The sequence below is a fragment of the Crocodylus siamensis genome, chromosome 2 (genome assembly GCF_052110815.1).
Source record: "Crocodylus siamensis isolate JL-2025a chromosome 2, ASM5211081v1, whole genome shotgun sequence".
Lineage (NCBI taxonomy): Eukaryota > Metazoa > Chordata > Crocodylia > Crocodylidae > Crocodylus > Crocodylus siamensis.
This window is the reverse complement of record NC_143396.1, coordinates 35,053,310-35,076,982: the sequence shown is the minus strand read 5'-3', so window position 1 is coordinate 35,076,982 and position 23,673 is coordinate 35,053,310. Positions and strand designations below refer to the sequence as shown.

Sequence of the window (23,673 nt, the reverse complement as noted above, 5' to 3'; positions counted from 1 at the left end):
TATGCCTTAGTGTAAACACCCCACCTACCCTGACTCTGCTCACCCATATTGAGCCCACAGTCCCCACTCCCCTTCCAGCACCCCAGATCCCCACTCACTCTCCCCTTCCCCATTTACTTATAGTTGCCCGCACTGTCTGATCTGGGGGAGCAGGAGGGGAAGGGTTAACTTGCCTGCCCTCCCACTGCTGCCACAGCTGCTCTTTGGGTAGGCTAAGCCCAGAGAAGAACAGCAGCTTGGTAATGCAGCTAAGATAACCCCTCCCTGCCTGCTCCCCTAGACCAGACAGTATGGGCAGCCATAAATAAATGGGGAAGCAGGAGGAACCCCAGGGGCTGGGTGAAGGGACATGGGGCAGCGGGGAAGCCCAGAATGAGAGGAGAAACTAGCACTAATACTGATCAACATCTGTACAGCACACAGTGTAAGATGTAACACTTTCAGAAGAAAGTCTTCTCAGGGCACCATTAGCCAAAAGGAATTGGACACTGGAGCATGTGTTCTATGATAGAGCCACGACTATGAGAAGTATCTATCTTGGTTTTGTGGATGACCCTGGGCTCTAGGGTGAATATGTTATGATTAATATCTTTAGAGAGCATGAGATTATTCTGTTATTTCACACCTCAAAATTTCAGCACACATAAAATTTCAAAAAATGATCACATCAGAAGAAAAAGAAAATGGTACCTTGGCAAGTAAATTTTTTAGATGGAGTTGTGAGAAGTAGTTTATCTGCCATTTCTCCAGGACCAGCACAACGTGCAATACCCGGTTCTTTGTATTCTGACTTAACCCAGTCGGATAGCCACTGCATGTTACAATCACAGTAAAGTGGGTTTGCTCCAATAGCACTGAAAGAAGAAAAAAAAAAGATAATGGTTTTATGTAGTTGCTTTAAGGAAAGCAAAATGAAAATATGATCAGTAGAAAAGACTGAAACGTAAATTTGTCATGTGGCTTGGCTGGATCTTGGCTTTGAAGCTAGGGAAGATATTTAGCAGCAAACTCTGGCTTGAGTCATAGCCATTGCTCAGTGATGGGCTGATGCTAATGAGCTCTGTATCATCCCTGGAACTTAATGGACAAAGTCTGTAAGTTAACAGAAATCATCTTCAGCTGCAGAAAAAAAAAACTGTCTCAGGAAGTTTAGTTACCCAGAGAATGAAGCATCACCTCTGCATTCCTAGAAATCTTGAGCCTGAAAAAGTAGAGTCCTCACCCCCTTTTTAAAACAATGTACTTCCTTCTTTGACCTCATGGCTGCGTGACCTTCATAAATCACTGGGAATGGCAGAAGCAATTTCTGTTTTAATTGTTTTTTCATCTGTGATCCCATGGGAAAACCCTTCCATGTGCCTATATTAGAAAAAAAAATCTCTGTGCAAACTCAGTGGTGCCAACATCAGTGGTGGTCATTATGGAGGTACTGCCATAAGAGCTGTTCATTGGGAAGGAATCAAATTGTGATGCTAATTATTTTAGCAAGTTCCTTTGTATCAGCAATAGACAATATTTTTTAGCAACTGGCTAAAATGACCCAGCTTTTCTCTCTTTTGAAGGGACATGCATCTCAACTCAAAATTACAGAGAAAGATCCCTTGTTGGGAAAAGGACAATTGTGAAGAACATGATCAAACCTTCTCTTCTCAAGAAACAGGGGAAATGGCTGGAGTGCATGAAAATACAGCCATCTCTTAGAAGAAAGTAGAGGTATTTCTCTTTCTGTTGATACCATGTCACAAAGTGGTGGCATAAAAATGCCAGCAGGTAGAACAGAAGAGAGAAATTACCTATTCGGCATCAAAATATTGGCAAGTCTGTAGTGTTAACGATAAAAAACAGCATTTTTTGTGTGTGGAAAAATTGTACAGTGCCTATGCTCTGGTGCGCCACACATTTTTTAAATGCTCTCAAGAGAACGGCCAAAATTACTTATAGCTGCCATTTTAGAATCAAGGAAGGGGAAAAAGTAAGTTGAAGTCCAAATTTAAAAAAAATCAATCCCTTTGTCATGTTTTTCATTAAACAAGCAATTCCTGTTTTTCCTTTGCCCCCCTTGACCTCCTTTCCCTTACTCCTTTCAAATTGCCCATCTCAGTTTTAGCATGTGCATGAAGGCATGAGTATCTTGATAGCAACATTTGAATCAGCCATGACATAAGGATGACATGAAAAATACTCAACATGCTCTCAAATTTCAGCGAAATCTCCAGATGGCATATTCAGGTCTAAAGATAAAGCTGGATCTAAAGCAGGTGACTATTCATATAAAGCCTTTAAAAACTGCAGCTGTTCAACAGCATCACATTCAGATACACCTGTACACAGATGTGTACCTTTTCTTCTATTGCAAAAAACAAAGATTCAGTATCTTCCTCTAAAACCAAACACTTAAAGCTCTCACTTGTCTGTTTCTTATGTGTCATACAGAAAGTGAAGCAGAATAGGAAGATACTACTGCAGAAAAGAAAAGTTTTCCATGAATGCTCATGTACACAGGAAATCAACACTTATATATGTAACAATATACAAATACCAAATACTTACAGATGCGATAATGCTGAAAGATCATTAAAAGCTCCTTCAGGAACAACAGAAATATCGTTGCCATGTAAAGACCTAAGAAAATAATCAAAATATTTTTTTTCCTTTTTCTCTGAGTGAAAGTAGAAGTAAAAGGATTTTTTTTGTTTTGTTATTTGTAATGTCAACTAGAGAAGCAAGACACCTGAAATTTAACTTTTCATTTTGGAGGTTTACCAATTTTGTTCTATCTCACACTGAATTACATTTCCTGTGGTTTTCAGTTCTTCCCAAGGCTACACAACGGCCCACCCATGGCAGAAATGCAGAAAAAGTACTATTTCTGAAATGTTTAGCATTTAACTATAAATTGTTTAATGTTCTTTCCACTTGTTTTTTCATGGAAACCACTTGTAACAAATATGTTCATGAAAACAAATTTTAAGTTGTAAATTTTAATTAGTTTAATTGTAAAATGAAGCCTCTTTATTGATCAAAATGCAGAACTAATTTAGTCACACACTGGGCAAACCTATCCAATTAGTTTCTTTCCCTTTTTATATACTCATTCATTTACATATACACCTACACATACCCGTGTTTATGATTAAAACCATGTGATATCTATATTGGTATAAAAACAACATCTAACAAAAGTTATGTGTACACCCTCTAAATATAAATGTGTTAGAGATATCTGACCCAATCATGCTATAAAATGGTTTCAACGTAGCTGTGGAGACAGAAAAAAAAACAATTCAGAAGGATCTTAGAAAGCTAGGCTAGAGCTAAGAGGATGAAGTTCAATGCAAACAAATGCAAGGTGTTACTGAATATGAGTCTACAGTGTGATGCATCTGTATGTTAGAAATATTATTAAAAATGCATTATCAATAGCTGTTAGCTTCTATCAATAGTGTTGTCCTTTGCCAGCCCTCCTTGTCTCCTTAATGAGAGAGGGAAGGGGGGGTTGGGAACTGAAGGAAAAACTCCAAGAGCTCTCTTTGTTCTGCAAATTTACTATCTCTTTGTTACAGTAAAGCATATACTCCTTAGCGTTCTCATGTAGATAAGAGTAAATTGCAATTTTTAATGGTCCTGTCCTTGGGGCAGAGAAGGTTTGAACTTTTGGTAACCTAAAGTACTTTCTGAGCAGGCGCAATCAGCTAATACATATTAAACCTATCAGCCCCGCATACTTAAGTAGTTAATTATAATACACATGGGATGCATGATCTGACGTATTCTCATGCATGTTTGTATGAACCGAAAATGAGTTGTAAGAGTTCCTGTTTCTGTACACGTGCCAGAAAAGAGGGGATAAAAGCCTGCTAATGATTGTACTCAGGGGCAGAGGGTTTTGATCTTTTGTCTTCTCCCTCTGACCCTATTTGCAAATATATACCTTTTGTCTCACCAACAATGTGTGCCTAAGGATTTGTTATTCAATGAGCCTCCAAAGAAAACGAACCGAGAGAAAGTTTTTTTTACTTCATGTATACAAGACAAATGCAGTTTTGAGATGCAGAAGCATTAGGTGCAAGACATGAAAAGTGACAGTGCCTCTCTACTTGGCACCTGCTTAGGCCTCATCTGGAATACTGTATGCAGTTCTGGGTTCCACATGTTAAATAGGACATGGAGACAAAAAAACAACATATAACTAGGGCCTTTTGTTTAAAAATGGTAGTTTTTATAGGAAATAAATATTTTTTTAACAAAAACTGTCAAATGACTATTTTGTTTTTCGTTTTCCATTTTTTCCTTTCCCCATCTTGTACTAAAAAAATAAGTAGTTTTCTATTATAAAAAGTGTCAGTAACATATCATATCATGTCCAGGGAGAGTGGTCACTCCTTAAGGAGACGATCCTCCAAGCCCAAAGGAGGGTAATCTCAACGAGGATCAAAGGGAGCAGGAGGGCACACAAGCCTCCATGGCTCATCAAAAGCATCCGGGAATGTCTCCTTGCTAAAAGGGAGGCGTACACCCATTGGAAAGAAAGGAACATCACCAGGGATAACTATACTGCAGTTGGTCGGGGATGTAAGGGGCAATCAGGAAGGCCAAGGCAGAGATGGAACTAGGGCTAGCTTCCCGGATTAAGGACAATAAGAAGTCCTTCTTCCAATACAAAGGGAGTAAAAAGAAGGTTCCGGGTAATGTGGGGCCCCTGAAGGACGCATTGCGGAATTTGGTTGTCACACCAGACGACAAAGCTAATATGTTTAACAATTTCTTTGCCTCCGTCTTCCTAAGTAGGGACCAGAACAGTCACCTCCCTTCTGGGCCCCCCTCGGGCCCCAGGGGAGGCACACCTGGGCCACGGGTTAGTGAGGAACTAGTTAGGGAACTTCTGGAGGGAATGGACATATTCAAGTCAGCAGGTCCAGATGATCTCCACCCTAGAACTCTAAAGGAATTGGCCGAGGTCATTGCAGGCCCCCTGGCATGGCTTTACGAGCACTCGTGGTGCTCTGGTGAGGTACCGGAGGACTGGAAGAGAGCCAACATGGTTCCCATCTTCAAAAAGGGGAAAAAGGAGGACCCGGGAAACTATAGGCCAATTAGTCTTACCTCGATCCTAGGCAAGCTGTTTGAGAAAATTATTCTGGCACATGTCCACGAGGGGCCGGCAGGGGACTGCATGCTTAGGGGCAACCAACATGGGTTCATCAGTGGCAGGTCCTGTCAGACCAACCTGGCGGCCTTCTATGATCAGATCACCAAATCATTAGATGCAGGGGTAGCAGTGGACATAGTCTTCCTGGACTTCCGGAAGGCTTTCGACACTGTCTCTCACCCCGTTCTCATTAAGAAACTGGGGGACTGTGGTGTCGACACCCACACAGTCAAATGGGTCACCAACTGGCTGGAGGGCCGCACCCAGAGGGTGGTAGTGGATGGGCCCTACTCAACCTGGAAGGACGTGGGCAGTGGGGTCCCGCAGGGCTCGGTCCTCGGGCCCGCACTGTTCAACATCTTCATCAGTGACTTGGACCAGGGGGTAAAAAGCACCCTGTTCAAATTTTCTGATGACACTAAGATGTGGGGGGATGTGGACACACTAGAAGGAAGCAACGGGCTACAATCGGACCTAGACAGGTTACAAGGGTGGGCGGATGAGAATAGGATGGGATTCAACACAGACAAGTGCAAGGTGCTGCACCTGAGGAGGAATAACCGGCACCATACCTACAGGTTGGGGAACTCCCCTCTTGTCAGCACAGAGGTGGAAAAGGATCTTGGAGTCATCATTGACTCCAAGATGAACATGAGCCGGCAGTGTGGGGATGCAATTAGGAAGGCCAACTGCACCTTGTCATGCATCCACAGATGCATCCCGAGCAGGTCCAAGGAGGTGATCCTCCCCCTCTATGCAGCACTGGTCAGGCCGCAGTTGGAGTACTGTGTCCAGTTCTGGGCGCTGCACTTCAAGAGGGATGTGGACAGCATGGAGAGGGTCCAGAGGAGGGCCACTCGTATGATCAGGGGACAACAGGGAAGGCCCTATAAGGAGAGGCTACAGGACCTGAACCTGTTCAGCCTCCAGAAGAGAAGGCTGGGGGGGTGGGATTTAGTGGCCTGTTATAAACTAGTCAGAGGGGATCAGCAGGCATTGGGGGAGTCACTGTTCCCCCGAGCACTGCCAGGAATGGCCAGGAATAACGGTCACAAGCTGGCAGAGGGTAGATTTAGGCTTGATATCAGGAGGTGCTACTTCACGGTCAGGGCGGCTAGGGTCTGGAACCAGCTTCCAAGGGAAGTGGTGCAGGCTTCTACCCTGGGGGTGTTTAAGAGGAGGTTAGATGAACATCTTGCTGGGGTCATTTGACCCCAGTACTCTTTCCTGCCATGGCAGGGGGTCAGACTACATGATCTACTCAGGTCCCTTCTGACCCTAGAAACTATGAAACTACATATGTAGTCCTTTTATTATCATGAATACTGAGACTGGGTGGATATTAAGTTTAATCTACATATTTTCCCAAGATAAATAAACATTGTTTTTTTTCTGTTAGAACAAAGATGCTGAGATGGGACAAAAGCAGATTTTGGAAATGCTACTACTACATCTGAGCTGGAAGCAAAGAACTCAAAATGTTTAAGGCAGAAAGTTTGGCAATCTGAAGGAGATGGAACATCCAATATCCAGGTTCAACAGCAAGGCTTTAAATATATCAGTTAAATCAGTGATGACACCCTGCAATTGGAGAAAGTAAGTATAGTTTCTATATTTAAAGGGGACAGAATATGATTCTGGCAAATAAAGACTCACTCATCTCACCTCAAAAGCATGGAAAACAATTAAAACAAATGTGAAGGAACAAAGCCGTGGCAATGAATAGAAAACAGTATAAAATATAGTGAGTTTACCAAAAGTACACCATGCTAGACTAATTGTAGCAGGTCTGTGACACCCCCTACTGGCCTCTTTACTCCTGCCCAGTTCTGGCTCCTAAGGTACCCTCCTTTTCACGCCTGCTATGCCTTCATGCAATTACTGGTTCTTGAAATGGGAGGCTGTCCCAGGGTTTCAAAGTGAGCCCTTGCCCACTAATTGTCAGTGGATTCCTCCCAAACCCCTCTAATTTCTGCCTACCCTACAGGCATTAGGTGTGGTCCTCCTGGCCCCAGGGCACTAATCACCTTAAGAGGTAATTTTCTGGCCTCCAGCCTCCCCTACAGCCACACCCATGTCCCTCAGGTATTACCATTCCGTCACTCTCCCTTGTTGGGGCTTTGGCCTTCTCAGCCCCTGCCCCTCTGCTCTCACTGGCCCCTTTGCCTCAGCACACTGTACCAGACCTTAGCTTCTTGGGTGCCAGCCCTTGTCTCAATCTTCTCAGCTTTGGGCCTCTGGCCCTCATCTTGCTCATCTAGGGCTCTGGTCTTGTCCCTCAAAGGCTGTGGGCCTCTGGCCCTGTCTCCACCCTTCCTGGGTACTAGGCTACCTGACCCTGGTTTTTTAAAGAGACAGAGCACACCCTGAATTGCTTGTATTATGTTATAGCCAAGGGGCTTATGTTTTGGTGCTGTTTATAAACTGGTGGACTGGGCCAAGGCTACTGGGGAAGGTGGAGACCTCATTGGGGCACACTACAGTGTGGAGACCCCAGTGCCAGAGGGTGCAGTGACAATAGTGTGAGCAGACCCCAGCACCAGTGGGCACAGTGCCAGGGGGCGCAGTGGCAAAGAAGGTGAGCAAGCCCCACTGCCAGTGTGGGCACAGAGATAGGGCTGCGGAGAGCCTGGTGATGACAGGAGGATGAACTAAACTAAGGCCTCAGAGAGATAACATTTAAATACCATCTGTGAGGCTTGGGGCATGGTAAAGGGGTAGTTTTGGAGCCACACATCTAGCCCATGAAGCTGAGGGTGTCCTGTGAGGCATCCATTTTAAGCAGAACCCAAAAGGGGTCCAAAAACCCACAGGGTTCAGTAGGGTCCATCAGGACCGTGTCCAAACACAAACTCAAGGGCAGCTTCCCTATTTATTATAATTACTAGCAAGACATGGCAGGAAAGGAAAAGGGTGCCTGTTGTCCAAGACTGACATGGACACGGAGCTCTAGGGGCATCACTGCCATCCCTGGGGACCCCATCCCACAACACGAAGGCTGCTCTGAAGCGCTGGAATTCCAGTGCATTTGAACAGACTTGATTGAGATCCAGCAGACTCCTGTGTCTGATGTATCAGCATAGCTGCGCAAAAAAACAGTGGCGGGGGTACTTGGACTAAAGCTCGTCAAACTTCTTATAGATTCATAGATGTTAGGGTCAGAAGGTACCTCAGTAGGTCATCGAGTCTGACCTCCTGCCCTGGTCAGGAAAAAGTGCTGGGGTCAGATGACCCCAGCTAGGTGCTTGTCCAGTTTCCTCTTGAAGACCCCCAAGATAGGACAGTGCATCACCTCCCTGGGAAGCCCATTCCAGATTCTACCTTGTTCTCCTTTGCCAAAGTAACTACTTGGGTGGATGAAGGTAATGCTGTAGATATGGTATATCTGAATTTCAGCAAGGCATTTGATAAGGTCCCACAGTACCTTCTCATAAACAAACTGGAGAAATGTGGGCTAGATAAAATTACTACAAGGTGGATAACTGGCTCAACAGCTGAAGGCAAAGGCTAATTATTAATGGGTCCATGGCAGACTAGCAGGAAGTTCTGAGTTGGAGGTGCACTGATAAAGAATTTTTTTGGCTGATTATTAACCATATTGGCTGACACCGATCCAATTGTCAATATGCAGCCCATGCTCATCTAGAGAGTGCTCCCAGCATTATGCACACCCCTGGGGGAGGCATGGGGGGCATGTGTCCCCTGGATTTGTGCACAGGATTAGAACAGGCTGCCCACTGTGGGCTGGGGGCAAGGGCTGTGCTGGCCTCTTCCTAGTGGGGAGGGCCTTGCTGGGGCTATGCTGGTGGCAGTGAAGGCACTGGGAGGGGTGGGCTATGAGGGGATATGATGAGTTTTGGGGTAGCTGAAGCCCACTCTGTAACTCCCCCCCGCCCCAGCGCTGCTGCCACCTGCCCCAACCACAGCCCCAGCCCAGCCCTCCTGCTGGGAAGAGGTCAGCGCAGCCTCCGGCCCCAGCCTGCCCTTGCCCCGTGTACAAATCCAGGGAGAACATGCTCCCCATGCCTCCCCCAGAGGTGTGTGCAGTGGCAGGAGCTCTTGGGCCTTGACCTAAACCCCCATGCCTCTTCCCTTCCCCAGTCAAACACTGCTTTTCAAGCTGCCAAGCTTCACTCCTGGCCATGTGCATGCTGCAGCTGTGTCCATGGATATGGCATTTATTGGTGACATTGGCTACATCAGCCAAAAAAGGCTGATTGCTAATAATGTCAATTTTCCTCTTATCAGTGCCAATACAATAAGAACTGATATATCAGTGCACCTCAGGTTTTGAGAGGCGTCCCAGAAGGGGTCTATGCTAGGCCTGGTGCTGTTCCATGTGTTTATTAAAGATTTGGGTGCTGACACAGAAAGCTTCTTGAGTAACATGAAACTTGGGAAGGACTGCAAACACATTGGAGGTTATGAGCACAATTCAGAAGGATCTTAGAAAGCTAGGCTAGAGCTAAGAGGATGAAGTTCAATGCAAACAAATGCAAGGTGTTACTCAATAGGAGTCTGCAGTGTGATGCATCTGTATACAAGACAAATGCAGTTTTGAGATGCAGAAGCATTAGGTGCAAGACATGAAAAGTGACAGTGCCTATCTACTTGGAACCTGCTTAGGCCTCATCTGGAGTACTGTATGGAGTTCTGGGTTCCACATTTTAAACAAGACATGGATAAATTAGAGGGTCCAGAGATGGACAACAAAAACAATAAAGTGATTGGAAAGCAAGTCATATGAGGAGATGCAGAAAGAACTAGGCATTATCAGCTTGTAGAAAAGGTGGTTAAAAGGGGACATGATAGGCTTCAAATACTTGAAGAGCTTCCATGAAGAAGAGGGAAAGTGCCTTTTCTCGCTTGCTGCACAGAGGAGGACAGAGACAAATGGTTTGAAGTTGCAGCAAAGTAAATTTAGACTGGCTATCCAGAAAAAAAAACATCTTCATTGTTAGACTAGTAAGGCAGTAGAAGAGACTGCCAAGGGAATTGTTGGACTCTCCATCACAGTGTTCAAGAAGAAGTTGGAGAGCCACTGGTTGGGGATGATCTAGACACGGTTTTACCTGGGTTCTACGATGGGTATTTCCCATGCTACTGGACTTTGCTAGTTGCCTCCACCCCACCCTTTCTCCAACATGTTTCAGGGTGTTTTAAGGCTTCCTCAGAGGCATTGGTTATTGGCTACAGCCAAGGCTGGGGACTTTGACTGGGATGTGCTAATGCTCCTACTGGAACCAAAGCCAGATGCTCCTGGCTAGACAGTCCTCTTGGGGTCAGGCTGATTGTCATATTTGGGGTCAGGAAGGAATTTTACCCCAGGGTCAGACTGGAATGGATTGTGGGATTTTTTTACTTGCTCTATAGCAGGGGACATGGCCCTCTCCCCAGGATCTCTTGGGCATATATTACCAACATTTTACAGAAGCAGGATGCTGGCTATTGTGGTTCTCCTGCTTTACCTGTGGCAGGCTAGGGTGTTAGGTCTGTGTTGTATTGGAGGTGATATTAGTCTTTTGTAGAGCTTAGATTATGTATTGTATAGGATGCTTTGGATAGGGTTGATCCTGTCTCAGGCAGGGGGTTGGATAGATGACCTCTGGACGTCCTTTCCAGCCCTATTTCTCTATGATCTATGATATGGAGACAGGTTATTTCAGGAAAAAGAGGCAGATAATTTTTTCTTACAAGTGAGGCAAACTCTTTAGGTCATCCCCCACTCCCTCCCCTTAATCCTTGTAATATAAACAAGCTTCAACTTCCCTTGTAGCAGGCATTTCTAATATGCGACCAAAGCAAATATAATTAATTTCTGAATAACCAGCCCTGCCTAAGTAAAACTGTAATTTATAAGGTTTATGCTACTTGGTCACCTTGAGATTCACCTGCCCAGGCACACTTCTTCATTGAGGGAATGCCAGCAACAATCCACAAGCTAAAATTGATGTGCTTAAAGTTTTCAAAAAAACATTAAGTAGCACAATATTTTGATGACTAATCAAAAAGTTTCAAAAGATACTAGTTCCCCATGGGTTTTTCAGTCTGCTGCAGATGAGAAGGACTTTAACAAAAAAACAAACACAAAAACAAAAACAGAAAACATCAAACAAAGAAACAAACAAAAAACATCACACTACTTACAACAACCTAAGCGACTTCAACCCATCAAATGTCCGTGCAGGGATACACCGCAGACGGTTGTAACTAAGAATTCTGAAAGCATAGAATATACTGTAAGCAAGTAAGACAAACACTACACACAATGTAGAGCATTTTTTGAAATTATATCCAGTTAGAGAACAGTTAATTTACAGCCTACAAACCAAGCAAGTTTTAATGTCAACTGGCTGCTTTTTCTTTTCAAGACAATGAACACAGTAATCTTTTCAAACATTCATTGTTATATATTTAAACTTACAAGGTGAGCAGCTGAGTCATGTTGCTGAAGCTCTGATTAGAAAGAGTGCTGATTCTGTTGTTACTTAAATCTCTACAAAAAATAAATTCACAAGTTCAGTCCTTGTGATTGCACAAATCCTGAAACACCATACTCTAGATCTGAAATTACCTTTTTTATTAGTAGAGGTAGTATTGTTATTGATATCAATATTTAAAACATGTTTTATTGTCACATGCCACATACAAGCCAAGCGTTTTACTCTGCAAAATGGAAAGCATTCCCATTTCAACAAAGGAAAAAAAGCAAAGCAATGCAGTCTTCTAATTCATATACAAGTGTCCATCATGCTACTCAAGTAGGATCCTACATATAGTTCAGCAGTGAACCTAATATTAGTCTTGTGAATGAAGATTTAAGATGTGCTGAAATGTGGATCTTTCTAGCCATCTCTCTAATAACATCTGTATAAGTATTACTTGACATGTAATGTGTATTCTGCTCTAAAACGTAGAGGAAACCACAAAAAAGTTAACAAACTTCCCCCCATCACTATGTTCAACAAGGTGTTATGTCCCCCAACTTGTGGCTGTCTGCTGTATCTGTAAAGTGAAAAATCTTCAGTTTGTATGTGGGAGGAACAATTTAAGTTTTTCTGGTTGCTAAATAGCTAATAATTAAGGTCCTTTTGGCTTTAAATGTAAGGCTTAGGTTTGAAAAGGATGGTGCTTGGTATAAAGAAAGTTTGGAAAAAAATATGCTGGAGGGAAACTTGGTCTTGTGCACCTTAACTGTATATCAGATTGGCAGAAATAACTCATGCCGCCCTCAAAGGCATTGGTGAAATGATAACGTGATAAAGATTGTATGATAATTTTTATCTAGGTTAAAAATAAATTTGACATGGGTCTATGAACTAAGATTACCTAAATAATTTGGTTCTTTTATAATGCATGTGAGGGAAAAAACGGAACTTAGAGATACTCTTTAATAGCAAAGGACTTTGTTAAAAACATAATAATATTCTGTGTGCCACCTTTGGAATCGTCTACTAGAATCTTAGATGACTAATGTAATAAAACTTTATTAACTGAACTTTTTATGTTTGTGCTTTGTATTTGTAATCAGTCAAAATTATTTATTAAAATACAGACCTTTATGACTAACTCCATTATTCTGATACTGAAATCTGTATTTATTTTATAAACATTCATCACTATTTATGCTTTGGCTGGAAGCCTTCATAATGAAGAGTGGGGCATCACTACTGCAAGTGATCACAACTTCATAAGTTCGTGACACAAGAGAAGTTTTATGGCATGAAAAACTATGGTCCTTGCAGGGCTAAATGCTGCAAGTAGGTCTCCTATCTCATTCATGGAACAAATTCACAAATCCTGAAGGTCTCCAGTGTATATATTTGAGAAAGTGATAATTTATTCTGACAGGGTTTGGAAAGTCTGTGGGGGAAAAAGTCTTTTTTTCTACATTTGAAAAAGTGAAATGCACTGCAATGTAGATGGAAAACCATTTCAATTGTCTTGATAGAGGGCTCTAAATCCTCCCCAAGTTTTAATGTCTGACTGTATTTAAGCCTAAACTTGCTTTAAAAATATGGGGTAGATGCCAAGTTGGTGTAAACTGTTACAGCTCTACTTAAGTCAATAGGTCTATAATATTTTACGCTAGCTGAAAACCTGTCTCTCTCTTGTAAAACCCTCCTGAGGCACCTAAATAGTAGCAGTTCTGTTTTCTGAATTAGCTGATGCCTAGGTTAGTGACTTGGTCAAAATCACTCTGAGTCAGCAGCAGAGCTGGAAATAACCATGAAAAGTTTTAACTAAGCTTTCTTCTCCAAGCATTAAACCATTGATTATGTGGGGCTATAGTAAATGGATGTACTGTTCTTGTTTCAAACAAACAGTAGAATATTTTCTCTATAATTGAAATCATTTCAGTGCCTCGGTGTAAGGTAACTGCATATCTGTATAGTAAGCTATTAGTTACTCTAATGCACATTTCGTGAGATTCTGAATTCCCTTTTGGGTTTACTGTAGTACCTGCCTATTTACTTTGCAATGAAGTGTGCTGCGATCAGCAGCATAAAAATATCCCCATTTATAAAACATGCCTTGGAGTTATACTTGCTAAAAGGTCCACTACATTTTATGTTTTTCTTGTAACTATTACATTAAATGGAAGAGTAGTTTTTTGATCAACCAGTATTGAAAGATGCTCTAAAGGTACTTACATAAGTGTCAAATGCTTGTAGTTAGACAGTTCTTTGGGAACAAGGGTAAATTGGTTTCCATCCAAATAACTACAATAGAAAAATATAATATTAAGTATTATTTTTTAATTTAAAGTGAAGACAAAAATGTTACAGTAAAACAATATATAAGGACAAGTAATTTACAGGCACGATTATTTACAACTTTCCTCCTTTCACATCAGGATAACAGGATGGCTGAAGGCCAGCTGCCTAAGAGTCTGATATATACATCCAAAACAATAATAATAAAAAAAACCACTTAGCCCTTTATAGTGCAATTTAAAAAAACTCGATCGGTATTGTTATTATCATTTTACAGACAGGGAAAATAAAACCAAACTTTAACTCCATAAGTAATTTACTGTGAATCAATAGAGTCTGAATTAAATTAAGTAAGAATAGGAATTGACAGTAAAAAGCTACATCGGTGGTTTTCAACCTGTGGTCTATGGATCCCTGGGGGTCTACAGACTATGTCTAAGGGGTTAGCAAAAATGACTATGAACAATTAAATGCATGTGAATACCCAAGTTTAAAATTCAAAGGGGTCTGCACTTCCATTTGACATTTTTTAGGGGTCCACAAATGAAAAAAGGTTGAGAACCACTGAGCTACATTATCTCCATTTTGTCCTTTGGAATGAATATGGGTAGATATCAATCATATACAGTCAAATAACATAGTAATGAAGAATTTTATTGAGGTAGGTGTTTTTGGGGTCAAGTGTAGGGAAGAACTACTCATGTAGCTGGGATAAATGTATTAAGAAAAACTGGGAGCAGTCCTCTTTATGTAATTTTCTAATCTAGGGCAGACTTGGGTACAGGGATGCTTGAAGCAGCTCTGGAAAAGAGAATTGCAGAGGCATAGTTGACTTGCTTGCACACCCACTTACATCTGAAGAGTAGAAAGTGTCCAGCAACAATTGCCTCTGCCCCAAACAGGACATGCACCATTTCTGCATCTGTAGACATTTCTTTCTCTCTCCTGCAGCCAGAATAACAGCTGTAGGTCAAACTTTCACTGCCTTAATTCACAGAAAAGGCTATAGCCCTCAAATGCATACAAAGATAGATTCAAAGTAGTTTTGTAGGTGGAGAACTAAATATGAAAAGATTTCTTATGAGAACTTGCACTAACTTGGACTTAATTTTCCTCTTGTTTTACTTCAAGATAATCTCTGAGAAATGTTTCCTGTTATGGACAGATCTAAAATGTACCTAAACTAAACTGCATAATTAAAATGTGTAATAGAAGTAATAAAGAAATCTATCTAGTTAAGGCTGGGAAGTTTTCTGAAAAGTAAAGTTTTTCAGTATACCTCAAAATGTGTTTTTAAATCCAAGATATAGTTTTGAATAGCTTTACACATGTATGGCAAGAACCAAATCCTGACCCCATTCATATCAGTTGAAGGGCTGCAAGAATGAGTTTTTGCTTTTATAAAGAGGTAGAACATAAACATTTATTTGAAGAAAAATATATCTGGAGGTAAATATTAGCAATTTTTAATTGTTAAATTGTGTTTATTTGCTAACAGCCATATTTAAATGTAGGCACTTAGTAGAAACACAGATAACCAAGGATCCTTGTTTTCTCTGTTAAAAAACACAAAGTTCTCCGATTTAAAAGAATGCAACATCCGTGTTTTTCTGAGATTAAAATGAAACGCCACTATATATATTTGTGTGTGTGTGTGTGTGTGTGTGTATGTGTGTGTGTGTGTGTGTGTGTGTGTGTGTAGGTATCAGTTGAACACAATGTTTCAGTGATACATTTACAATCTTAAGTAATTTGGAAACCTACTAGTGCCACAATCATCATAATAAAATAAATTATAATACCTATATATCTTGGTGTTTGATTTTGTTCTTTTTATCATGGAAAATCAAAGCTGTCCCTGCCCCCTTTGCTTACCAGGACATGAGCCCAGCTGCAGCTGTCCTCCTCAGTGCTTTGTGGTGCTGAGCAGCTCTGATACGAAAGTGCCCCTCACTCTGGACCCCAAATCTCTGCCTACCCCGATTTACTACTCAACCACTGCCCCAAGCTGCTATCCCACACACCCCTGCCCTGCCCTGTCCCTAATCAGCCCTGTTGGCTTTCCCTGCAGCCCCCCACCAGTCCTGGTAGTGTCACCCACACCCCCTTGCCCTTGCCTGCCCTGCCAGCTCTTCCTCCAGGCGGCCACCTCCCTCCCACCCAGCAGTATGACCCAGAGGTGTCAGAGAGGGAACCCAGCTGCCCCCTGGTTCCAGTCCCAAAGTATGTGGGGTAGGGGAGGACATGTGGGGCTTTCCAGAACCTGACCCTTTCCCTGATGATTTAGGGTTGGTGTGGATTCACCAGAGCTTGGCCCCTGATGGCTTGGATTGGCTCTGCACCATCGGGACTGTGCACTAAGCTCTGGCATGTATGGGCCACTCTTGTGCCATCAGAGGGTCCTTGGATGGCTTCCCTGATGGTACAGGGCTCATCCAGACTCACCAGAGCTTGGCTCCTGATGGTCTTGACTGGCCCCACGCCATTAGGGCTGTGCACCAATCTCTGGCCTGCCCATATGCAATGCATAAGTATCAACACTGCGGGGCAGTTCTCCATACCACTGTTCATTGGCAATGTATGGGGGGCGGGGTTAGGAGACATGTGCTCCCCCAGATTTCTGTGCTGGCAGCAGGGCATGGGCTGCAGCCTAGCCAGAGTGGTATAGGGCAGGAGACATCTCAGCCCAGTGGTGGAACATGATGTGGGAGAGCAGAGCAGGGTGAGCACACCTGCCACTGCTGCAACCACCACTGGGAGCCCTGCTCCAGCCACACGATAGTTGCCAAGGTGAGGTGCCCCCTGCCTGCCCAGGGATGGCAGGGGTGGTGACGCATAGTTGTGTCCCACTCCCAGTGTTGCCACTTACGCATCGACTATGTTGCTGACACAGTGGGAAGGCACAACCCCATGTTGCCACCACTCCTGGGAAGGCAGTGGGCACCTCACTTTGGCAGCCATGATGACATAGCTGGCATGCAGCTCCTGGTGGCAGCGGCAGCACTGAGTCTCCCTGCCCTACTCTGCCCTCCCATATTGGGTCCTGCCTGTTGGGCCAGAGGTGGCTTCTGGCTAGTGCCAGTCTGGTCAGACTGCAGCCCTGTGCCCCACTGTCAGCACAGAAATATGGGGCTCATGCCCCCCCAACATATTGCCAATGAGTGTGCCCAGATGATCTCCAACCCCCACCTCCCATCCTATAGACCTATGTGCCTGTATTGCTCAGTAACATCTTTTTAAGGGAAACCAATCCCTGTTCTGATAGGCAGAAGAAAACAAAGTGGCCACTTTGTGGCCCAGAGGGGCAAGGATTTAGGTAGGGGAATGATGCTACACAACAGGGTGAGAGACTTAGCCCTAGACTCTGTAGAGAAAAGAATCCTGATCGGTGGAGGAAGAAAGAAAAACTGTGCTGGCAGTGCCCCAGCTACTATGGGAGACAAAGTAGCTAATCAGAGGCTGCGTGAAATTGGAGCTCCAGGCTACGACTAAACTCTGGATTATGACTAGACTCCAGACTCTTAACTGCTGCGGAGGCTGCTGATGGGGAAGACACTGCTGCCAGAGGTTGTGCAAGCACCTCCTCTGAACTCCTTTAAGAGACATTTGGATGTTTATCTTGCTGGGATACTTCGGCCCCAGCTGACTTCCTGCCCCTGCGACAGGGGCCTGGACTCAATGATCTTCCGAGGTCCCTTCCAGCCCTAATGTCTATGAAAGCTATGATCCCAGGTGTGGGCTTGCCTCTGAAGCCAGAAGCAAACCAGGCTAAAAAGCGATCATGGAAAACACCTGTGCCAGAGTTGTGAATTAGGAATCAGTTTACCAGCAGGGAAGGAGTTGGGCCAGCATATAAACTGACTCTAGGAAAGTAGTAACAGCATCAGGGAATAAGCAACTTCCTTGCAGAATGGGTAAGCTCAGGTCCAAGGGGAGGGGAGCTCCAGGAGTAGCAGGGTGAGTGTGCCTGGATGGATTAAAGGTTTTGTGAGGTTCAGTTCACCCAGCAGGATATATTTTGGTTTCTCCTTATTGAACCATAACAGCTAGAGTTTTTAGTTGGGAGTGTAGGAGTTTCAGTTATGCTAGACTGTAGTGATGCTGAGCTATAGTTAAACTAAAGCACTGCAAAGGACCTTGGGAGTAGCAGGCTTAATTGACTGCTGGATGACATGGAAAAAGACTTAAGTGAACAAAAACAATGATTTACAGTAAGAAACCGGTTGAATGGATTGAGTAAAAAGTTAGAACTTGCTGGTCTTCTTCAGCAATACCTCCCAGTTGAGGATGATTGTCTTCCATGATTGTCATCTCTGTGTCTGGAGATGGCTGATGAGGCCTATCCAGGATCAACAGACTCTACTGAAGCTCAGATATGTGTTTCTATGTGTGGTGGGTGGTGCTGGATTCTTGATTTGGTTCATGACATGCTGTTTCTGCTACTTCTGCTTTTCCTGTTATTGTTGTGAAGTTTCAAAGTACTTCCTGCTGCTCCCTGCAGCAGATGCTTCCTCCATGTGGGGCAGTCCTGGATGACAGTCTCCTATGAGTTGACACCGATGCTGCATTTTTTAAGTTGACCTTGAGAACATCCCTGAAGAGCTTTCTCTGCCCTCCTCTGAGCTGGGAGAATAAAATTTGCTTCAAGAGCCTGGAGTCAGATATTCAGATGACATAACCAGCCCAATGAAGCTGGTGGTAGATGATTATCACCTATATACTCATGGTGTTTGCTTGCAGAAGGACACTAACGTTGGTATATCTGTCTTCCCACTAGATTCACATGATCTTCCGTAGGCAGTATGATGGTTCTTCAACAACTTTTAGATGTTTCTTGTTCATGGGCTATGTCACAGCTCTGTACAGCAAGGTGGGGATCACAACTGCTTCATAAACCATGAGGTAAGTTTTGGATCTGATGTTGGAATCTTCGAACACCCATTTCTTCAAACATCCAAAGTCTGCATTTGGACATTTGAAACTATGTTGGATTTTTTCATTGATATCAGCCTTCTAACAGAGAGTGCTTTTGAGGTATGGGAAATACTCAATGTTTTCCAGTCTCATTGTGGATCTGGATTACTGGAGCTGGGGACTGTTCATTAGGAGCTTGTTGGTGGAGGACCGAATGTTTAGCATCAGTCCTCTTTTCTTACATACTTTGGTAAAGACACTGAGGATTGCCTGAATGTCTGCTTCCTTGCTTCAATACAGCCTTGCTTAACTCTCATTTTAAACTCAAAGTAATCTGTGATAGATCTATTGCTGAAAACCACAACTCACATACCATCATGGAGCAGGCAGAGAACGGTGACAAATTTCAGTGGGCATCCATGCTTCAGAAGGATCCTCTGCAACAGTTCTCGGCTGACAGATTATGGGGAACATGCAGGAGGAACTCACCCTCTTGCTAGCTGACACCAACCCAGACATAGTGGAGCTCACTGAAATGTGGTGGGTCCCAATGCATGACTGGGCGGTGAATATCAAGGGTTATAGGCTGTACAGGAGGGACAGGACAGGGAGGAAAGGTGGGAGTGTGGCGCTCTGCATTAAGGAGGAATACACATCCTCATCAAGTAGCACAGAGTCAGAGGAGGGGAACACTGAAGTGCTCTGGGGTAGAATACAAGGCAGTCGAGGTGAAAGAGACTTAATGGTGGGGGTCTACTACAGACTACCCAACCAAGGGGAAGAGCTAGACCAGGAATTCTTAAGTCACCTCACGGAGGTACTTAGGTCAAAAGTCTATCATTATTGAAAGCAGAAAGAAAGAGAGAGTGGCACTAGGAGGAACAGACACCTAGAGGCTCACCTGAGTCCCAAAGGACTGTCTCCCTAACTTTATAATAAGGTGTGGCAGATAAAGTTAGGTTGTAGCTTGGGGAGACTAGGCAAGCCTATATGAGGTAGGGGTACTTCACACACCAAGGGATATCATGGCCAACACTGGAGGGTACCCTGCTACACTAAGCATGTGCAAGAAACTTAACAGCATCCCTGGGAGGACTCATCTCTTGGAACACGCTGGCCAACACTCACAGTTCCAACTGTGCAACGTAACTATGTAGGAGAACTTCAGAAAAAATTAAACTACATTTTTCAGCTAACCTACTCCAAAAGGGATCAATTTAAACAGGACCTACTTATTTATGCTCCTAAACAGAGAGCTAAACATGGAGGCATACTTCGTTGCCAGGTAGAAGACCAACTTTTTACCAAGAGACTTTGATGAAGGGGAAGACAAGGGCGGAGGAAGCCTTGGACTGCTAAACCAAGCAGCACCCACAAGTACAGCCTAGCCTAGACTGATGAGCGGAACATACACACAGGTAAGCAACAGGGTCCAGGGCAATGCTGAGATTAGGGGGCCAGTGCACACATCCACAGGAGGCCTCAAATGCCTCTACACAAAATGCTCATAGTATGGGAAACAAGAAGGAGGAACTTACCCTCTTGCCAGCTGACACCAACCCAGACATAGTGGAGCTCACTGAAACGTGGTGGGACCCAGCGCATGACTGGGCAGTGAATATCAAGGGTTATAGGCTGTAGAGAAGCGACAGGACAGGGAGGAAAGGTGGGGGTGTGGCACTCTGCATTAAGGAGGAATGCACATCCTCATCAAGTAGCACAGAGTCAGAGGAGGGGAACACTGAAGTGCTCTGGGGTAGAATACAAGGCAGTCGAGGTGAAAGAGACTTAACGGTGGGGGTCTACTACAGACCACCCAACCAAGGGAAGAGCTAGACCAGGAATTCTAAAGTCACCTCACGGAGGTAGTTAGGTCAAAGGGCATGGTCATCATGGGTGACCTGAACTTTCCAGACATCTGCTGGGAAGAGCAGTCAGCCAGGTCTGACCACTCACATAGGTTCCTAGCTAAAATGCAGGACCTCCATCTAACTCAGGAGGTGCACAGCTCCACCAGGGGAGAAGCCTCATTGGACCTGGTGCTGGCCATGGGTGATGACCTGGTGAGGGGGCTGCCGTGCTTGACCATCTGGGTGACAGTGATCATTGCCTGCTGGAATTCACCATCCAGCGCAAGGTGGCAAAGGCCTGCAGCAAGGCAGCAGCCCTAGATTTCAGGAGGGTGGACTTCAATAAGATAAGGAGAATAGTCAAGGAACCACTGAGGTCCCGTAAAGGAAGGGAGCCAGGTGTCCAAGAAGAGTGCTTGCTTCTTAAGGAGACAATCCTCCAAGCCCAAAGAGAGGTAATCCCAACATGGATCAAAGGGAGCAGGAGGGCGCAAAAGCCCCCATGGCTCACCAAAAACATCCGGGAATGTCTCCTAGCTAAAGGGGAGGTGTATACCCAATGGAAGGGAGGGGCCATCACCAGGGAGGATTATACTGCGGTTGCTTGGGGATGCAGGGGGGCAGTCAGGAAGGCCAAGGTGGAGATGGAACTGGGACTAGCTACGCGGATCAAGAACAACAAGAAGTCCTTTTCTAAATACACTGGACAAAAAGAAGGTACTAGGTAACGTGGGTCCCCTGCAAGTCATGCTAGGAAATTTGGTCATCACACCAGACGACAAAGCTAACCTAGTCAACAACTTCTTTGCCTCCGTTTTCCTGAGCAGGGACCAGATCAGCCCCCCCACTAGGCTTCCTCACGCCCCAGGGGAGGTGCACCTAGGCCAAGGGTCAGGGACGATCTAGTCAGGGAACTTCTGGAGGGACTGGATGTATTTAAATCAGCTGATCCAGACAATCTCCACCCCAGAGTGCTGAGGGAATTAGCTGAGGTCATTACGGGACCCCTGGCATGGCTTTATGAGCACTTGCGGTGCTCTGGCGTGGTACCGGAGGACTGGAAGAGGGCCAACATGGTTCCCATCTTCAAAAAAGGGAGGAAGGAGGACCCGGGGAACTATAGGCCAGTTAGTCTTACCTTGATCCTGGGTAGGCTTTTTGAGAGAATTATTCTGGCACATGTCCACAAGGAGCCAGCAGGAGAGATTATGCTTAGGGGCAATCAACATGGGTTCATTAGAGGCAGATCCTGTCAGACCAACCTGGTGGCCTTCTACGACCAGTTCACCAAATCCTTAGATGCAGGGGTAACAGTGGACATAGTCTTCTTGGACCTTCAGAAGGCCTTCGACACTGTCTCTCACCCCGTTCTCATTAAGAAACTGAGGGGCTGTGGTGTCGACACCCACACAGTCAACTGAGTCGCCAATTGGCTGGAGGGCTGCACTCAGAGAGTGGTGGTGGATAGGTCATTTTCGACTTGGAGGGATGTGGGACAGTGGGGTTCTGCAGGGCTCGGTCCTCAGGCCTGCACTGTTCAACATCTTCATCAGAGACTTGCACAGAGGGGTAAAAAGCACCTTGTTCAAATTCGCTCATGACACTGAGATGTGGGGAGATGTGGGCATGCTAGAAGGAAGGAATAGGCTACAATTGGACCTAGACAGGTTACAGGGGTGGGTGGACAAGAATAGGATGGGATTCAACACTGACAAGTGCAAGGTGATGCACCTGAGGAGGAAGAACCAGCACCATACCTACAGGCTGGGGACCTCCCTTCTCAACACTGCAGAGGCAGAAAAGGATCTTGGGGTCATCATTGATGCCAAGATGAACATGGGCCGGCAGTGTGGGGATGCAGTCAGGAAGGCCAACCACACCTTGTCATGCATCCACAGATGCATCTCAAGCAGATCCAAGGAGGTGATCCTCCCCACTCTATGCGGCACTGGTCAGGCCGCAGCTGGAGTACTGCGTCCAGTTCTGGGCGCCGGACTTCAGGAGGGATGTGGACAACATGGAGAGGGTCCAGAGAAGGGCCACTCACATGATCGGGGGCAGCAGGGCAGGCCCTATGAGGAGAGGCTATGGGACCTGAACCTATTCAGCCTCCACAAAAGAAGGCTGAGGGGGGATCTAGTAGCCTGTTACAAACTAGTCAGAGGGGATCAGCAGGCATTGAGGGAGTCCCTGTTTCCCCGAGCACTACCAGGAGTGACTAGAAATAATGGTCGCAAGCTGGCAGAGGGTAAATTCAGATTAAACACCAGGATGTGCTACTTCACTGTCAGGGCGGCTAGCCAAGCGAAGTGGTGCTGGCTCCTACCCTGGGGGTCTTTAAGACAAGTCTTGACAATCACCTTGCTGGGGTCGTTTGACCCTAGTACTCTTTCCTGCCGTGGCAGGGAGTCGGACTTGATGATCTGCTCAGGTCCCTTCCGACCCTACTAACGATGAAACAATGAAACTATGATAGCCATCCAATGTAAGGAAAAAAAGGAGAATCAACTATCACAACAAGAGCCACTTCACAGCTATCATGCTCACACAGGAGCAAATCAAGACAGCACCACCCAGAACATGAACATTATTAACCTATCAAAGCACTCCTATGCCCATTCTGATATATTGGTACTTTGAAAAGGCCCAAACTTCTGCCTGGAGAAACAACTTGACAGAGATATGGAGAATTGGAAAAATACTTTAGCAGATTCTGTCTGAAAGAATATATGGACAGAACCAATTCTGACCACATTTCTGCTGTAATAGCTAGGATAAATGGTGACAAGAAAAATCTGAGTGGACCCTTCCCTGTAGAGAGAACCACACACTGGACTACCACATTGACTATTTCAGGAAGAAATCTAACAGAACAAATCTCGACGCAAACCAGGTCCACCTCTCCCTTTCAGAGAGAAAAACCATATAGTTCCTAAGATCCAACAACAAAACAGTAATCAAACCAGTGGACAAAGGAAGAGCTATAATCATCCTCCGCTGTCAAGACTATATGATTAAGGTTACAAGATAATTCTCTAATACT

At 44.6% G+C, this 23,673-nt stretch overlaps 1 protein-coding gene across 8 annotated transcripts in view; it reads right to left on the bottom strand.

The window, feature by feature from the left end:
* Positions 1–23,673, bottom strand: part of SLIT2 (slit guidance ligand 2) — a 453,521-nt gene that overhangs the window by 53,882 nt on the left and 375,966 nt on the right. For 7 of the 8 annotated variants that reach the window (XM_090035691.1, XM_090035688.1, XM_090035693.1 and 4 more), the window contains 5 exons: positions 13,804–13,872; positions 11,574–11,645; positions 11,297–11,368; positions 2,551–2,622; positions 691–854 (listed from right to left, as the gene is read on the bottom strand). In XM_090035691.1, the coding sequence (XP_089891817.1) occupies positions 691–854; positions 2,551–2,622; positions 11,297–11,368; positions 11,574–11,645; positions 13,804–13,872 (449 nt within the window). The remainder of the gene's footprint in view (positions 1–690; positions 855–2,550; positions 2,623–11,296; positions 11,369–11,573; positions 11,646–13,803; positions 13,873–23,673) is intronic. The other variant, XM_090035689.1, reaches the window with a different exon arrangement.